At 30.9% G+C, this 12,958-nt stretch overlaps 1 protein-coding gene across 1 annotated transcript; it reads left to right on the plus strand.

Moving 5' to 3' along the window:
- The first annotated feature begins 8,221 nt into the window (after nt 1-8,221).
- Nucleotides 8,222-11,719, plus strand: LOC100782311 (rop guanine nucleotide exchange factor 5). The gene is made up of 7 exons (XM_041009276.1): nt 8,222-8,842; nt 9,029-9,145; nt 9,277-9,431; nt 9,555-9,629; nt 9,727-10,017; nt 10,503-10,862; nt 10,960-11,719. Exons 1-7 carry the CDS (start codon nt 8,614-8,616, stop codon nt 11,428-11,430), a joined length of 1,698 nt encoding a protein of 565 aa, XP_040865210.1. The 5' UTR covers nt 8,222-8,613; the 3' UTR covers nt 11,431-11,719.
- Nucleotides 11,720-12,958: the final 1,239 nt, after the last annotated feature.

Here is a 12,958-nt window from a genome sequence, read left to right on the forward strand (position 1 = left end):
TCAAAGTAGGGGTGTTTAAATTTAAATCGGTTTAAAATAAAAATAAAAAATCCCTAAAAAATTCAAAAATTGAATAAAATCAATTTTTTTCATTTGTTTGGATGATTTTTTTTCTTAAATCGATTGGTTTGATTCAGTTTACGATTTGTGTTTTTGAAATCAAACTAAACTATAACACTTATATTACTTTAGTCTTATGCATTTATTGTTTATATCACTTGAGTTTCACAGTATTTTGTAGTGTTATCTATATGAAACTTATATAATGTTTACTATTTTCTTTTTTTAGACAACTTTTAAAGATATGTTAGTTTAAAATGAATGAAAATTTGACAAATTTTTACTATAAAAGGTTTAACATAATAATAAGTTTCATTGATTGTTATTAGTAATTTTTTAATGTAATTTAATTTAAAAGATAAAAAAATAATAAATTTTAATGAAATGGTACTTTAGTAAAAATCACAAAAATCAAACCAAATAAAACAAAAAATGTGATTTGATTTGGTTTAAATTTTATTTTAAATAAAAACCAAACTATATAAGTTTAATTCAAATAAGTTTTTGATGAATAATCAAACCAAATCGAGCCATAAATATCCCTAATCCAAAAGTTCAAAGTTACTAACATTGAAATGGAACACCGGAAAGAAACTGAGACTGAGACTTTGATCCACCACAAAAAATGATCAGCAACCCTTATATGAAATCACTATAAAAATTTAGCAACCACAAAAAGAGGAATATAAAACAACAAAACAGAATCAAAGCATGCCAGTGTGCCACCTTAAATAGGTTTTGTACTTTTGTTCCTCAACGGTGCTCGTTACATGCAGAGGCAAAAAATAAACGATGTTGAGTTTTATCACCAACGAAACCAAAAAACAAAGAACCAAGAATACTTTAGAAAATTTGAAAACAAAATTTCTAATCCTTAGGGGGGACCATACTATATAGTGAGTATTATTTCATAAACGCTTTTTCAAACAAAGAGTCTGCGTGAGTTCACATGAAAAGTAATGTAGAATTAATGTTGACATTTTTTAAACAAGTGTTGATTAAAAAATCAGAAAAATATGAAGTGTAATCTTATAGAAATCACAGTTCATGTGATTATATCGAAAACCGAAACAGTTAGCATTTTTTTATATTAAATAAAACGTTACATGTCATTTGCTATTGATCTATTTCATTTTAACCCGAAATTAAATCAATGGTCAACTCCAAAAAACGTAAACAATCGAAGCATTGAAGATGGAAGCTAAGGAAGGGAACTTTGAGCTAAGCAATTTCCAATCGCGTTGTATGAAGGATAAAACCTCATAATGAAAGTAGAAAGTAGAGAGGAGTTAGATGGGGATGGTCCATTTTCGTATTTGTAGCTATAATTGGAGAATTAATGGAGATTATTAGCAGTGTTGCCATGGAATAAAGATGAATCCGCAATGCTCAGAACATCACCTGCTTGGAAATATGGTTAAGTTGTTTCGGTTTGAAATCCACCATTGGAAAGGACATATTCTTTATTTTTTTGGTTTAAATTCAAACGACTAGCTTAGGTGTGCAAAAAGTAGAAGAAAAGCTTACCACGAAGATACTAGCAAGTGGTAAAGGTAATTATTGCGTCGAGAATATGGATTGAAGGGCAACCACTAATAGCCGAAATGAACCTTTAAATGCAATTTTAAGAAGTGGGATACACAGTGGACCAATAAAACTAATTGCACCTTAATATTAAAAGAAAAAAAAGAGCTTAAAGTTGGAATTTATTTACCAACAGTTTTTTACCTTCCATTTGAACCCATTTCAATACTTCTTTTAGTTGCTTTAATTTAATTGGTGTAGTTGTTGTGGCCGGTGAATATGAAATTTTAGTACTAATAATATAAATCCAAATTTAATTTGTAGATTTTATCACATTTATTTTTTAATGTGCTTTCAATTAATACAAAATTATTCTTAAGATGATTATAAAAATAATTATTATAATAACTAATAAACTTATTATGTACAATAAATTTATTAATTATTATACATGAATTTAACTTAATCGATGGATAATATAAATGAGTTATAAATTTTTTAATATTAAAGTAATAAAGTTCAACTCCTTTCAAAAAGAAAATATTATATATAATAATTTGTGATTAAGAGAAAATATAAAATATTTCTTATATATATATATTAAAAAATAAAAATCTTTTGAACTATGTTTATGTTTATGTTTAAATTGCTTCAATTCCTTAATAATTCAAAACGTTAGTGTATTCTGTAGATTTATTTTTTCATAGGAAAATCTGCTAAGAAATTTTTGCGGATTTTGAAATCGCAAAAAACTGATTATATATCTACGAGTAAATTACCTGCGGATTTGAATTATTTTTGAATCCACAAAGATAATATTAACGCTCGAGAAGTAGTAGAAAATACAAAAGAGAGACTAGCTGAGAGGAAAGAAGAGCCAAGTACAAACATGCATGCATATACCTAGATGAACTCCCTCAAACGAAGCAGCTCAACAAACAGAAACGAAGCCATAGCCAGCACCCCAACCAAAACCTCCCCAGCCCGGGCTCAGAGAAGGCCATTAAGCTCCCACCCTCTGGCTATGGCACAACCCAGAAAGACACAGCATATGGCTAGATTGCCAATCGAGAAAACTTGTTTCCTACGAATTTTTGTGAAAAAACGCCAGGAAAATCCGCACCTAATAAGAAAAATTCTAGTAGTGTGATTACATGTAGATTATACTTCTCCATTGACCGATTAATTTGCTGCACATATCTTGCATTTCAATTTGCATGCTAGCCAAAGTACAAAATGTGATATGTGGTTTAGTTATAGGCACAACCGGTGACTTACTCCTTGCATAAACAAGTTAATGGGTGATGCCATCACTGTCAGAAAGACACAGAGAGTGCAATTAAAAAGGAAAGAGTTGACAAGATTGTATTAGTGGGGGTCCAAGTGTGTATAGAATGAATTTTGGAAAAATAGCAGCCTAGCACAAATCAAAGTTCAACGGCTAACAGTACCTCTGCTTTCCCAAACGGATATAAGAAACAAGAACTTTTTTTTTTTTCTCACTTTTCTCTTGTCTGATCAATCCACCAATGTGCTAACCGTTGTTGTTGGTGGCTTATGGGCAAAAAGCCTTTGGTACGGTCCTTTTGTTGGTTGGGAAGATAGTTGTATAAAGAGGGAGAGACATTTGAATTTCCGAAGCATCTAAACCACAATCACAAGTCTTATATACATTGTACTAAAAAAGAAAAAACCAACAGAGAGACCGAAAGGAAATGTTTATTGATTTATGTACTTATTGCTCTATGAAATCGAGAGCTATTCCTCTTGGAAATAATGCTAGTCTAGAATAGAAAGACAAAACTTACAATTAGATGCAAAGTGATTATGTGCAAATTATGTCTTAAAATATAATTACAAGTAGTTTCTAAGATTCCAAATTGTCCATCTCTTATGTGGAGATGTTTTGAATAATTAAGATGGATTTTAGAAATGTATTGAATAGATAAACATTCTTATTAGACAATTAATTTGAACTACTTTTAGAAAGTCAAATTAGAGCATTGAATCATAGTCCTTAAAATATCACGACTAAAATTAGTAAGCTCATGCATGACCAATCAAGAAGTTAAAACATATTACAACAATTCAATTGTTTCAGTTATATATATATATATATATATATATATATATATATATATATATATATATATATATATATATATAATTATTTAATTATTGTGGCAGAGCCACTCATATACATAAGTTTTGCCAACTTAACTCTCGATAGCTATGTCTCTCATGGTCTCGAGCTTCCTCTCTATAAGTAATGATTCTCAATTTCAGCAAAGGAAAACCCTTCTCTTGATTTCTAGTTTCTAGTTAAAACTGAGGCTTTTCCTTCCTCTTATCAAACTGGCCTCTCACTTTTCCTTTATCCATGTGAGCTTCAACACTTCCCCTAGCTCACATGCAACTCATAGCTCTTAATTAAGGATTGTGGTTTCCTCTCCCTTACCTCGGTTGAGGTGACCTTTGAGGTCTTAAAGCTCATTTCTAATTATTCATCGTCAAGCTTGGTTTGGGCATGCATATCCTCTTCTTCTTTTTTTTTTTTTTTCAATCTTAGTGGCTATGCATGCGGGTTTCACAAGGTTTGGAAATGGAGGCAGTTGAAGCAAGCTCAAAGAAAATGACGCATTTTTCTGTTCTAATATGGATTTTAATGACAAAATGATGCATAATGACGACATATCACAATTTACAATGGCAATTACAAAATGTGAAGACATATACCTAAAGAGGAGATGAAATCAATATTTGTCACTTTAGATAGAATCACTAACCGTGGAATACGAAAAAACCCGTCTTTGTGTATGACGGGCTAGAATTTTTTATACAATATTATATCATACTATTTTTTTTTAGTGGAAGATAATTTTATAATATCAAGATAAAGACATGAGATTCCTCATTTGAGCACCAAGTGAGGATCTAAATATTTATTTTTTAAATAGAATGTGTGCTAGGGTTCCCATACAATAATTGCTGATAACATTTTGGAAATAGAATAGAGGTAATTAAAGTTTTTTTTTTTACAATTGGAAAAGTTGTTTTGTGAAAGACAGAATTTTAGATTTTGAAGGCTTTCTCATTCACAGTTTATTATCGTAAGGCTCCTAAGATTCTTCAAGTTGTTTGGAAACCTCCGTCTTGTCACTGGGTTAAATGCAACATGGATGGGGTTGCTAAGTGTGCTCTTGGACCTGTGGGTTGCGGGGTATTTTCAGAAATTATATATAGAGCTGCTTTTTGGGTGATTTCTCTTTCAATTTGGGATTTTTTTTTTGCTGTTCATGTTGAATTAACGGGAGTTATGTTAGCTATTGAAACCGCTCTTGGGAGAGGTTGGTTTAAGTTTTGGATTGAATGTGATTTCATATTTGTTCTTAAAACTTTCAAGTCTTTCAATGTTGTTCATTATTGACTTAGAAATAGATCGCTAAATTGTATAAATATCACTTGTAATATGTCATTTTCTCTTTCTCACATTTACCGTAGGGATAATTGTTGTCTAGATAGACTTGCCTCTCATGATATCTTTGCTATTGGTTGGGTGTGGTGGGATTTCAATTCCTTTCCTCTTTTATTAGGGAAGAGTTTTATAGACATAAATATGACATTCCTTGTTATAGATTCAAATGAATGTGCATAAATTTTGATTTTTTGTCCCCACATGATTTTAATTTTCTATTTTGGTTTTAATATAAGTGTGCAATTTTGACCATTGAAGGTTGATCATGCGAATCTAATTAGAATTTTTTTCCTTCAATTCATCTTAACATATCTCCGTAGATCATGAAAAAAAAAGCATGGTCAGGAACCCACAACAATTCTATACTATAGTTTATCCTCTCTCTCATTTATTTATTTAAAACTATTCTATGTATATTTCCTTGAGGCGAATATCCGAATATATAAGAGGGGTTTTATTTTACCGAAAAAGTATTTCAAGAAGCATTCCACTTGAATATTTCTTGGACAAAAATCGAGGTAAGACATGTGGTTGTTCTGGGTGAGTTAGGTCATTTTCAATAGTGGTTCTTGGAAGGAGATCTTAGTTTCAAGATCTAATCTTTCTAAGATTTACTATTAGAGTTGGTAGTCATGTAAACATCTAGTTCTTTTCTTGAAAGGAGATCTTAATTTCAAGATCTAATCTTTCTAAGATTTACTATTAGAGTTGGTAGTCATGTAAACATCTAGTTCTTTCACAAGAACCATCAAAAGTCGTACTGTTTCAAAAAAATTAATTATTTTTGTTTCTTAGAGATCCATATGTAGCAATTGCCATAAAGGATAAAAAATCGAAGGAAAAGGAGAAGAAGATGAACAAAACCAATAAAAATGAAATAATATTTTTTTATTTATAAAAGATAGATATGGGTTGATGAGCATCACATTTGTCTCTCCATGTTGTTGATGAGAACAAAAATAATGATCAGGAAGGAGAGGGTGGAGAGTGTGAGGATTTGGGCCAGAGCGAGGTGAGGGTGGTGGGGTTCACGAAGGGAGAGAAGGGTAGGGGTAGGGGTGGATGGTGCGATGGAGGATGAGGGTGAGAGAAAACAGAAAGGCAAAGGATAGGAAAGATGAGAAAAAAATTGAAATAAAAAATATATAATTAATTATTTTTAATTATTTAAAAATAAATTATAAATAAATATTAAATGGTGAGTTTCTGATGGGGTTTATAAAAAAGGTTGAAGATCTCAAATTTAGATATACTATTGAAATAAAAAAATTGTAAGATCTTAGAAGTAATACAACATTACAAAGTCCACTAAAAAATGATTAAAAATCTAAAATAAAATTTGCTATTAGAAATACTCTTATGAACTTTATACGAGCCACTCATCAATTTCACTCACTTTTTAGCGGAATTACAAATGTATTATATTAAAATTTAAATCAAGTAATCTTTTTTTAAGAGAGAAATCAAGTACTCTATCAACTCACAATTCTATTTCTATTCAAATATATGCCTAATTCAACTGTTTCATTCATTACACATGAATTTTCTGTTCTTCCTTTCAATTAATAATATGCCATTTTATGATTCTATTTCTATTCAAATATATGCCTAATTCAACTGTTTCATTCATTACACATGAATTTTCTGCTCTTCCTTTCAATTAATAATATGCCATTTTATGGAAAAATTTGTACTTTGTATTTTATTAATATATCTTTCTAGTTTCAACGCCATCCACAACTACTCGTACATGCAAAATCATGTCAATCTAGATTATTCCGTTTGTATGCACAAACTCAAGGTACTCATTTTTTTATATCAGCTTACTCAATTTTATTTGTTAAAGTGCTCTTGTGTATTAGCATGTATTTAGATATTAATTTGTCTTATTTAAAATTGTAATTAAAGTGCACCACAGTTGTTTAAAATACCGATAAAATTTAAAATATGAAGTAAAAAATATTTAAGGAAAAAGTTTACAAATTATAAGAGATGTGCACAATTAGTTGTTTAAATAATGAAATATTAAAAATCGATTAAAAAGAAAATTTAAAATTATAAACACAATATGTATTACCCATTCAAAAGAATTTGAAACTTAAATAGAGAAAATAAAAATGACAAACAATTTTTAATAAAAACGAGCCACTTTTAAAACAGTGAATCTTATGTAAAATATAATTATAAATCGCATGAAAATAACTAATATGATGCAAATATATTAGGTATAATGTTCAATCGAACCATTTTTGTTCATTCTTTAATTTCTGATCCACGACTTAAATCCCCCTATTTTTTTTTTCAAGATTTTACATTTTGAATTTCAAAAAATCCACAGTTTTAGGCTAATTTTCAAATTTTCATATGTTGATCATTTAATTTAACGATTAACTAATGATGTGTTAGAACTGTAATGAGATGAAAATTAATATTTAATGATTAAAAATAATTTAATTAATTTAAATGTAAAAGATAAAAGAAATAAACATATCTGAAATTGAGAATTGGACTAAAACGTATTTTTTTCTCTCTAAAATTTGGAGATTAAAATCCCGAAGAAAATTTGAGAAAAAATTGAAGATTATTATTAGGAATTAAATAAAGATTCAATTTACCTCAAATATAATGTATGTAAAATTGAGGGTTGGAGATTTTTTTAAAAAACCTAGATAGTAAAATTGCAAAAAAAATGGAGAATTAAAATTGTAAAGGAGACAAACAATGTAAAATTTGAATGGGGCTTTTTTTTCTTTTAGATTTTTTAGTTTTTAGTTCTAATTTTAACTGTGTAATATGTAATGTAATGATTAAAATAGAATAATGGTATATAAATATTCATATTTTTTAAACACCTAACAAATATTTTTCATTTCTTTCTATCTTTCTTCATGTTAAATCATATTACCTATAAAACTTATATTTTTCTCACTCTTACCACACTTTCATCAGGTGTCTATTGATATATTAGGTCTCAATGTATAATTTTTCAAAAAAATATATAATGTAATTGAGTAGAAGAAAAGGTCAAATTAATTAAGAGCTAACGATAAAAGAAAAAGTCAAACAAATAATATTGGCTTGTTGTCTCTTACAGACATGGCTACCAGATTTAAATTGTTTATTATTATTTTGAACGTAAACAGAAATTTGAGTTACTCTGAGAGCGAAAGCCAGAGAGACGTTGGTATGTCATGTGGCATTTCACACTTCAAATTTGGAACACAAAGAGAGAGAGACAGAGAGAGTGAGAGCAAAAAACCAGAACAACTGTTCAGTTTCACAAACAAACTTTTTCCCAAAAAGCCATAATGTTCTTCATTTCCTCGTCTTTTCCATGATGCTGTGTCCACAGCAACCTCAACGGTCCCTTCATAACACGGTAATCTATAAAACCCACCTCCCAAGTCCCTTGTGTTTTTCAAACTTCTTCACTGTTACTACAATCACTGTAACTGTCGTTATGTTGGGACATGTTGGAGGAGAGTGAGCCATTATTGGGGTGATTTTTGTTCAAAAAGCTACGCTTTTGATTCTGAGGGAAAAAGTTGTGCAAGATGGAGACTTTAGGCAACAAGGGTGAAAATTTTCAAAAGAAAAAAGATGGGGTTCCTTCTTCTGCTAGTGATTCAACTCACGAAGCCAAAGGGTGTTCTCCTCCTCCTCTTGGTTGGCCTATTCGGAAGGCTACACTCTCCAAATGCCGTAAATCAGATGAAAAAGAAAATGAACCTGTTTCTCACTTGGAAGATTCAAAATTTACCACCGTCAGTTCAAAAATGTCAGGTAAGTTAGGACTAGAGAATTTGAAATACAACATTTTTGGCAAGTTTTGAATTTTGATGCTTGGACAAAGACAGAGTCTTACCTGTTATTAGTGTTTTTTTTATAAATAAATTAACACTTTGGTGAGTTTAGTTACCAGTATTTATTTGGTTGTTGTCTAACTACTGGGAAGTAACGATGGATCAGGAATTGATGCAATGAAGGAAAGGTTTGCAAAATTACTGCTTGGGGAAGACATGTCAGGATCTGGGAAAGGAGTGTGCAGCGCTTTGGCCATCTCTAATGCTATTACTAATTTGTGTGGTATGCTTTCTTTGTAACATATGTATTGAGAAAGTGCTACCTTTTCTGGATTGACAAAATTTTCATGTTACGTTTCGAATTTTAATGTTGTTATACTAATGTTTTAAATTTGAATTTCATGCAACACGTAGCCACTGTGTTTGGGCAATTGTGGAGACTAGAACCTATACCTTGTGAAAAGAAAGAAATGTGGCGGAGAGAGATGGAATGCCTTCTTAGTGTTAGTGATCACATTGTTGAGTTAATACCTTCTTGGCAAACATTTCCAGATGGAAGTAAGCTTGAGGTATAATTTGATTGAGTACTCATTTGTGACTTCAATTTTCTTCTCGATAAAGAGTTCTGTATTTTGTTTTTAATTGACTTAGGAATTGCAATTGTGATGTTTGTAATATGGTGCATTCTGCAGGTAATGACTTGCAGGCCAAGGTCAGATCTTTTCATGAATCTTCCAGCTCTGCGCAAACTTGACAACATGCTTCTTGTGAGTGTTGGATCTTACTTTCGTTGTGTGCTACTAGAGTAGTACTTTGGTAGAGAAACAGCTCTGAGACTTTCTTGTAAACTTCCCTTTATCACAGGAAATTTTAGATAGTTGGAAAGATATGGAGTTTTGGTATGTTGACCAAGGAATTGTAGCCCAAGATGCAGATGGATCAGCTTCATTTTACAAAAGAATTCAACGGCAAGAGGATAAGTGGTGGCTCCCAGTACCTCGTATCCCCCCTTCTGGCCTCAGTGAGAACTCAAGAAAGCAGTTGAATCACACAAGAGAATGTGCAAGCCAAATACTAAAAGCTTCCATGGCTATCAACAACGGTGCTTTAGCTGAAATGGAAGTTCCTGAGTCATACTTGGAAACGCTTCCTAAGGTATGATTTTGTATATAAATAGAAGTTGATGTCATTGTATATGCTCAAAGAAAGTATAATATGAGATTAATTATAGACACTGCAAGTGAGTTTTAATTTCATACACTGTTAGTATCAAGACTTTTATGTTATTTTACATATAATTAAAGTAATTATTACAAAAATTAATAATCATATCATAAAAGGGAATCTATTATTGAATGACAATGTAAAGAACTTTTACACTGCCAGTGTATTTAATTAAATTCCACAGCAAGTTTACCAAGGGAACATTCATAACAGGTGTATCATGCATGTGACTTTGCTGCATCATGAACTCAAAGAAACTAACACACGTGTCTTTCTTCAAAAATATACGTATACTATCTGCCATGGCAAAATCTGGTTTAATTTCTCTGTTGACTTATATGATATTGTGGTGAAATTTAAATTTGGTTTTCACAAAGAGTTCTTCCAACATAGTTGATTCATTGTTAAATTTTCAGAATGGAAGAAGTTGCTTGGGGGATTTTATTTACCATTACATCACATCAGAGAAATTCTCTCCAGAGTGCCTGCTTGATTGCCTAGACCTCTCCTCTGAACATGTTGCACTAGAGATTGCAAACCGTGTGGAAGCCTCAATATACGTGTGGCGGCGTAGAAGAGCTCACTCTAAACCCCCACCTAATCCTAATCGTTCAACTACAAAGTCATCCTGGGAAATTGTCAAGGACTTCATGGCTGATGGAGATAAGAGAGAGCTATTAGCAGAAAGAGCTGAAAATGTTCTACTTTCATTGAAGCAACGATTCCCGGGTCTAACTCAAACTACCTTGGATACCAGCAAGATCCAGTGCAACAAGGTTCCATGCTTTTCTGTTTCCTTATTTTCATCCAATTTGCAATATTTTCTCTCAAAGCCTTTCTTTCACATTAACACATTTAATTGAAAACATTCAGGATGTTGGAAAATCCATACTAGAGAGCTATTCAAGAGTTTTGGAGAGCATGGCATTTAACATTGTGGCTCGCATAGACGATTTGCTATATGTGGATGGCTTAACTAAACATTCAGATAGGTTTCCACTGGTTCCAATGACAGTGTCTGTCTCAGGCACTCCTCACAAAGCAATTGGCGGCACACCAAAAAGCTTTTCACCTGCACCACCACTAATTAGTCCTGCAAGGGGAGAGAGATCTCCTTTCCTCCGCAACAACCACAACAACATCAAACCTCAATGTCGTGGTTTTGGGGTCAGAAGAGTATTGTCAAATTATCTCGGGGCAGAATCGAAAGAAACAAAGATTGTAAGCAATTCAACTGTGATGAATGGTTCAAACCCAAGCAGCAATAAAGCAGAACAGCCAGAACGTCAAAAGAAGTCACATGCCATGAATGGCAAGACAAAACTGACTAGTGAGGTTGTATAGTAAAGCAGCCATTTCTTTGTATCATTTGTTTTATCAGCATTTCTTTGTATCATTTCTTTGGTTGAATCCTAAAAAATCCTGTTGTTAGTTGGGAATGGAAATGTGTAGTTGTTGGGGTTATTTCTTTGTATCATGCCTAAAGTGATCGTTCAGGATTCCATTTTGAGAGGCCATAACTTTTAAAAAATTTATTTATTTCATTTTGATGAACTTTTTAATATATAAGATTTTTGTGTATTATATTTTTTGTGGTTGAATTTATAAATTCATGAATTTTTTTATCGATCAATTATTTATGAAATTCTTTTCCGTTATTTAATGATCCTTTTCTTAGTTTTTGCCCTGACCCAAAAAATCTGATACGGATCAGTTCAGGATCAATTGTATCAATGATCTGATGTAGTTTAGGGGGACATGGTTTTGTCATTTGTGTATTACTTCAAGATGGTGTGTACTTAATGTCTATTGTTTTTTCTTCTATACCAATTTAAGAAGACAACTTAACCGGACAGGTGATTTTTTAGCATTACTGCAGAGAGCTAAAACTGTTTTGGTCACTCCAATTTTTGTTAAATTGGTGTTTGTAAAATCTTCCTTTGTAGAAAATAAACAGTTTTTTTGTAATGCAAATTCTAGTTTTCTTTTATACTGTCTTTTCTTTTCTTTTTTAATTTATTTTAATGAAAATGAATATCATAATTATGATGAGAAATTACGAACAAACAGTAGATATTTTTTTCCTTTTGCAATTGGAATATGTTATTATCAATTTTATAATTAGACATCTGTTATACCATTTTTAGAATTTCAAACAAATTTGATCCTATTAATTAAATTTATAAAGTAAAAATAAGGATTTAAAACTAGTTATTAATTACATTTAGAGTAGTGCAACCAGAAAAACTACTTTTAATAAGTTCAATTATATAAAAATAATTGAAATATAATACATATTATCTTTTTATGAAAAAAATATATTTTTCCAAGATATTCTATTATTTGAATAAAAAAGATTGAAATCATGAGGAGTGTGTTCAAAATTATTATAGTTGTGTTTGAGAATCATTTAATAAAAATGTGAGACATATGTAATAAATTTTAACCAATAAAGGAGGATTGATCCAAAATAATGCGTGACTAGCATTTATTTCATGAATTTTCAGAAGTGTATTGTAAAAGTTTTTAAAGATTAATCAAACTAAAAGTTAATATTAAAAGTTGTTGTAGTATAGTGATAAGTATTTTCCCCTGCCACGGGAACGATCCGGATTCAATCCCCGGCAACGGGGGTTTCACTTTATTCCCTCATTGCCTTTGCCAAGTACATAAATAAATAGTAAATAGCGATACCATGTTAAGTTCTTTTTCTTTTCATAATTCTTGTGATTCTGGCATTTTTTACCATGTTAAGTCCTTATAAAACATTAATTATTTTGACAACATATCCTTAACTAGTTTTTGAGATAATAACACAGCAACAATATGTACTCATGTGTACGCTCAAATGAAAAAGCACGAACCCATATTA

This window comes from Glycine max, chromosome 14 (genome assembly GCF_000004515.6).
Source record: "Glycine max cultivar Williams 82 chromosome 14, Glycine_max_v4.0, whole genome shotgun sequence".
NCBI lineage: Eukaryota > Viridiplantae > Streptophyta > Magnoliopsida > Fabales > Fabaceae > Glycine > Glycine max.

Coding starts and splice junctions, on each gene's coding strand:
- LOC100782311 (XM_041009276.1), top strand. CDS start 8,614: ATGGAGACTTTAGGCAACAAGGGTGAAAATTTTCAAAAGAAAAAAGAT. Junction 9,146..9,276: donor TGCTATTACTAATTTGTGTG/GTATGCTTTCTT, acceptor TGCAACACGTAG/CCACTGTGTTTGGGCAATTG. Junction 10,018..10,502: donor ACTTGGAAACGCTTCCTAAG/GTATGATTTTGT, acceptor TTAAATTTTCAG/AATGGAAGAAGTTGCTTGGG.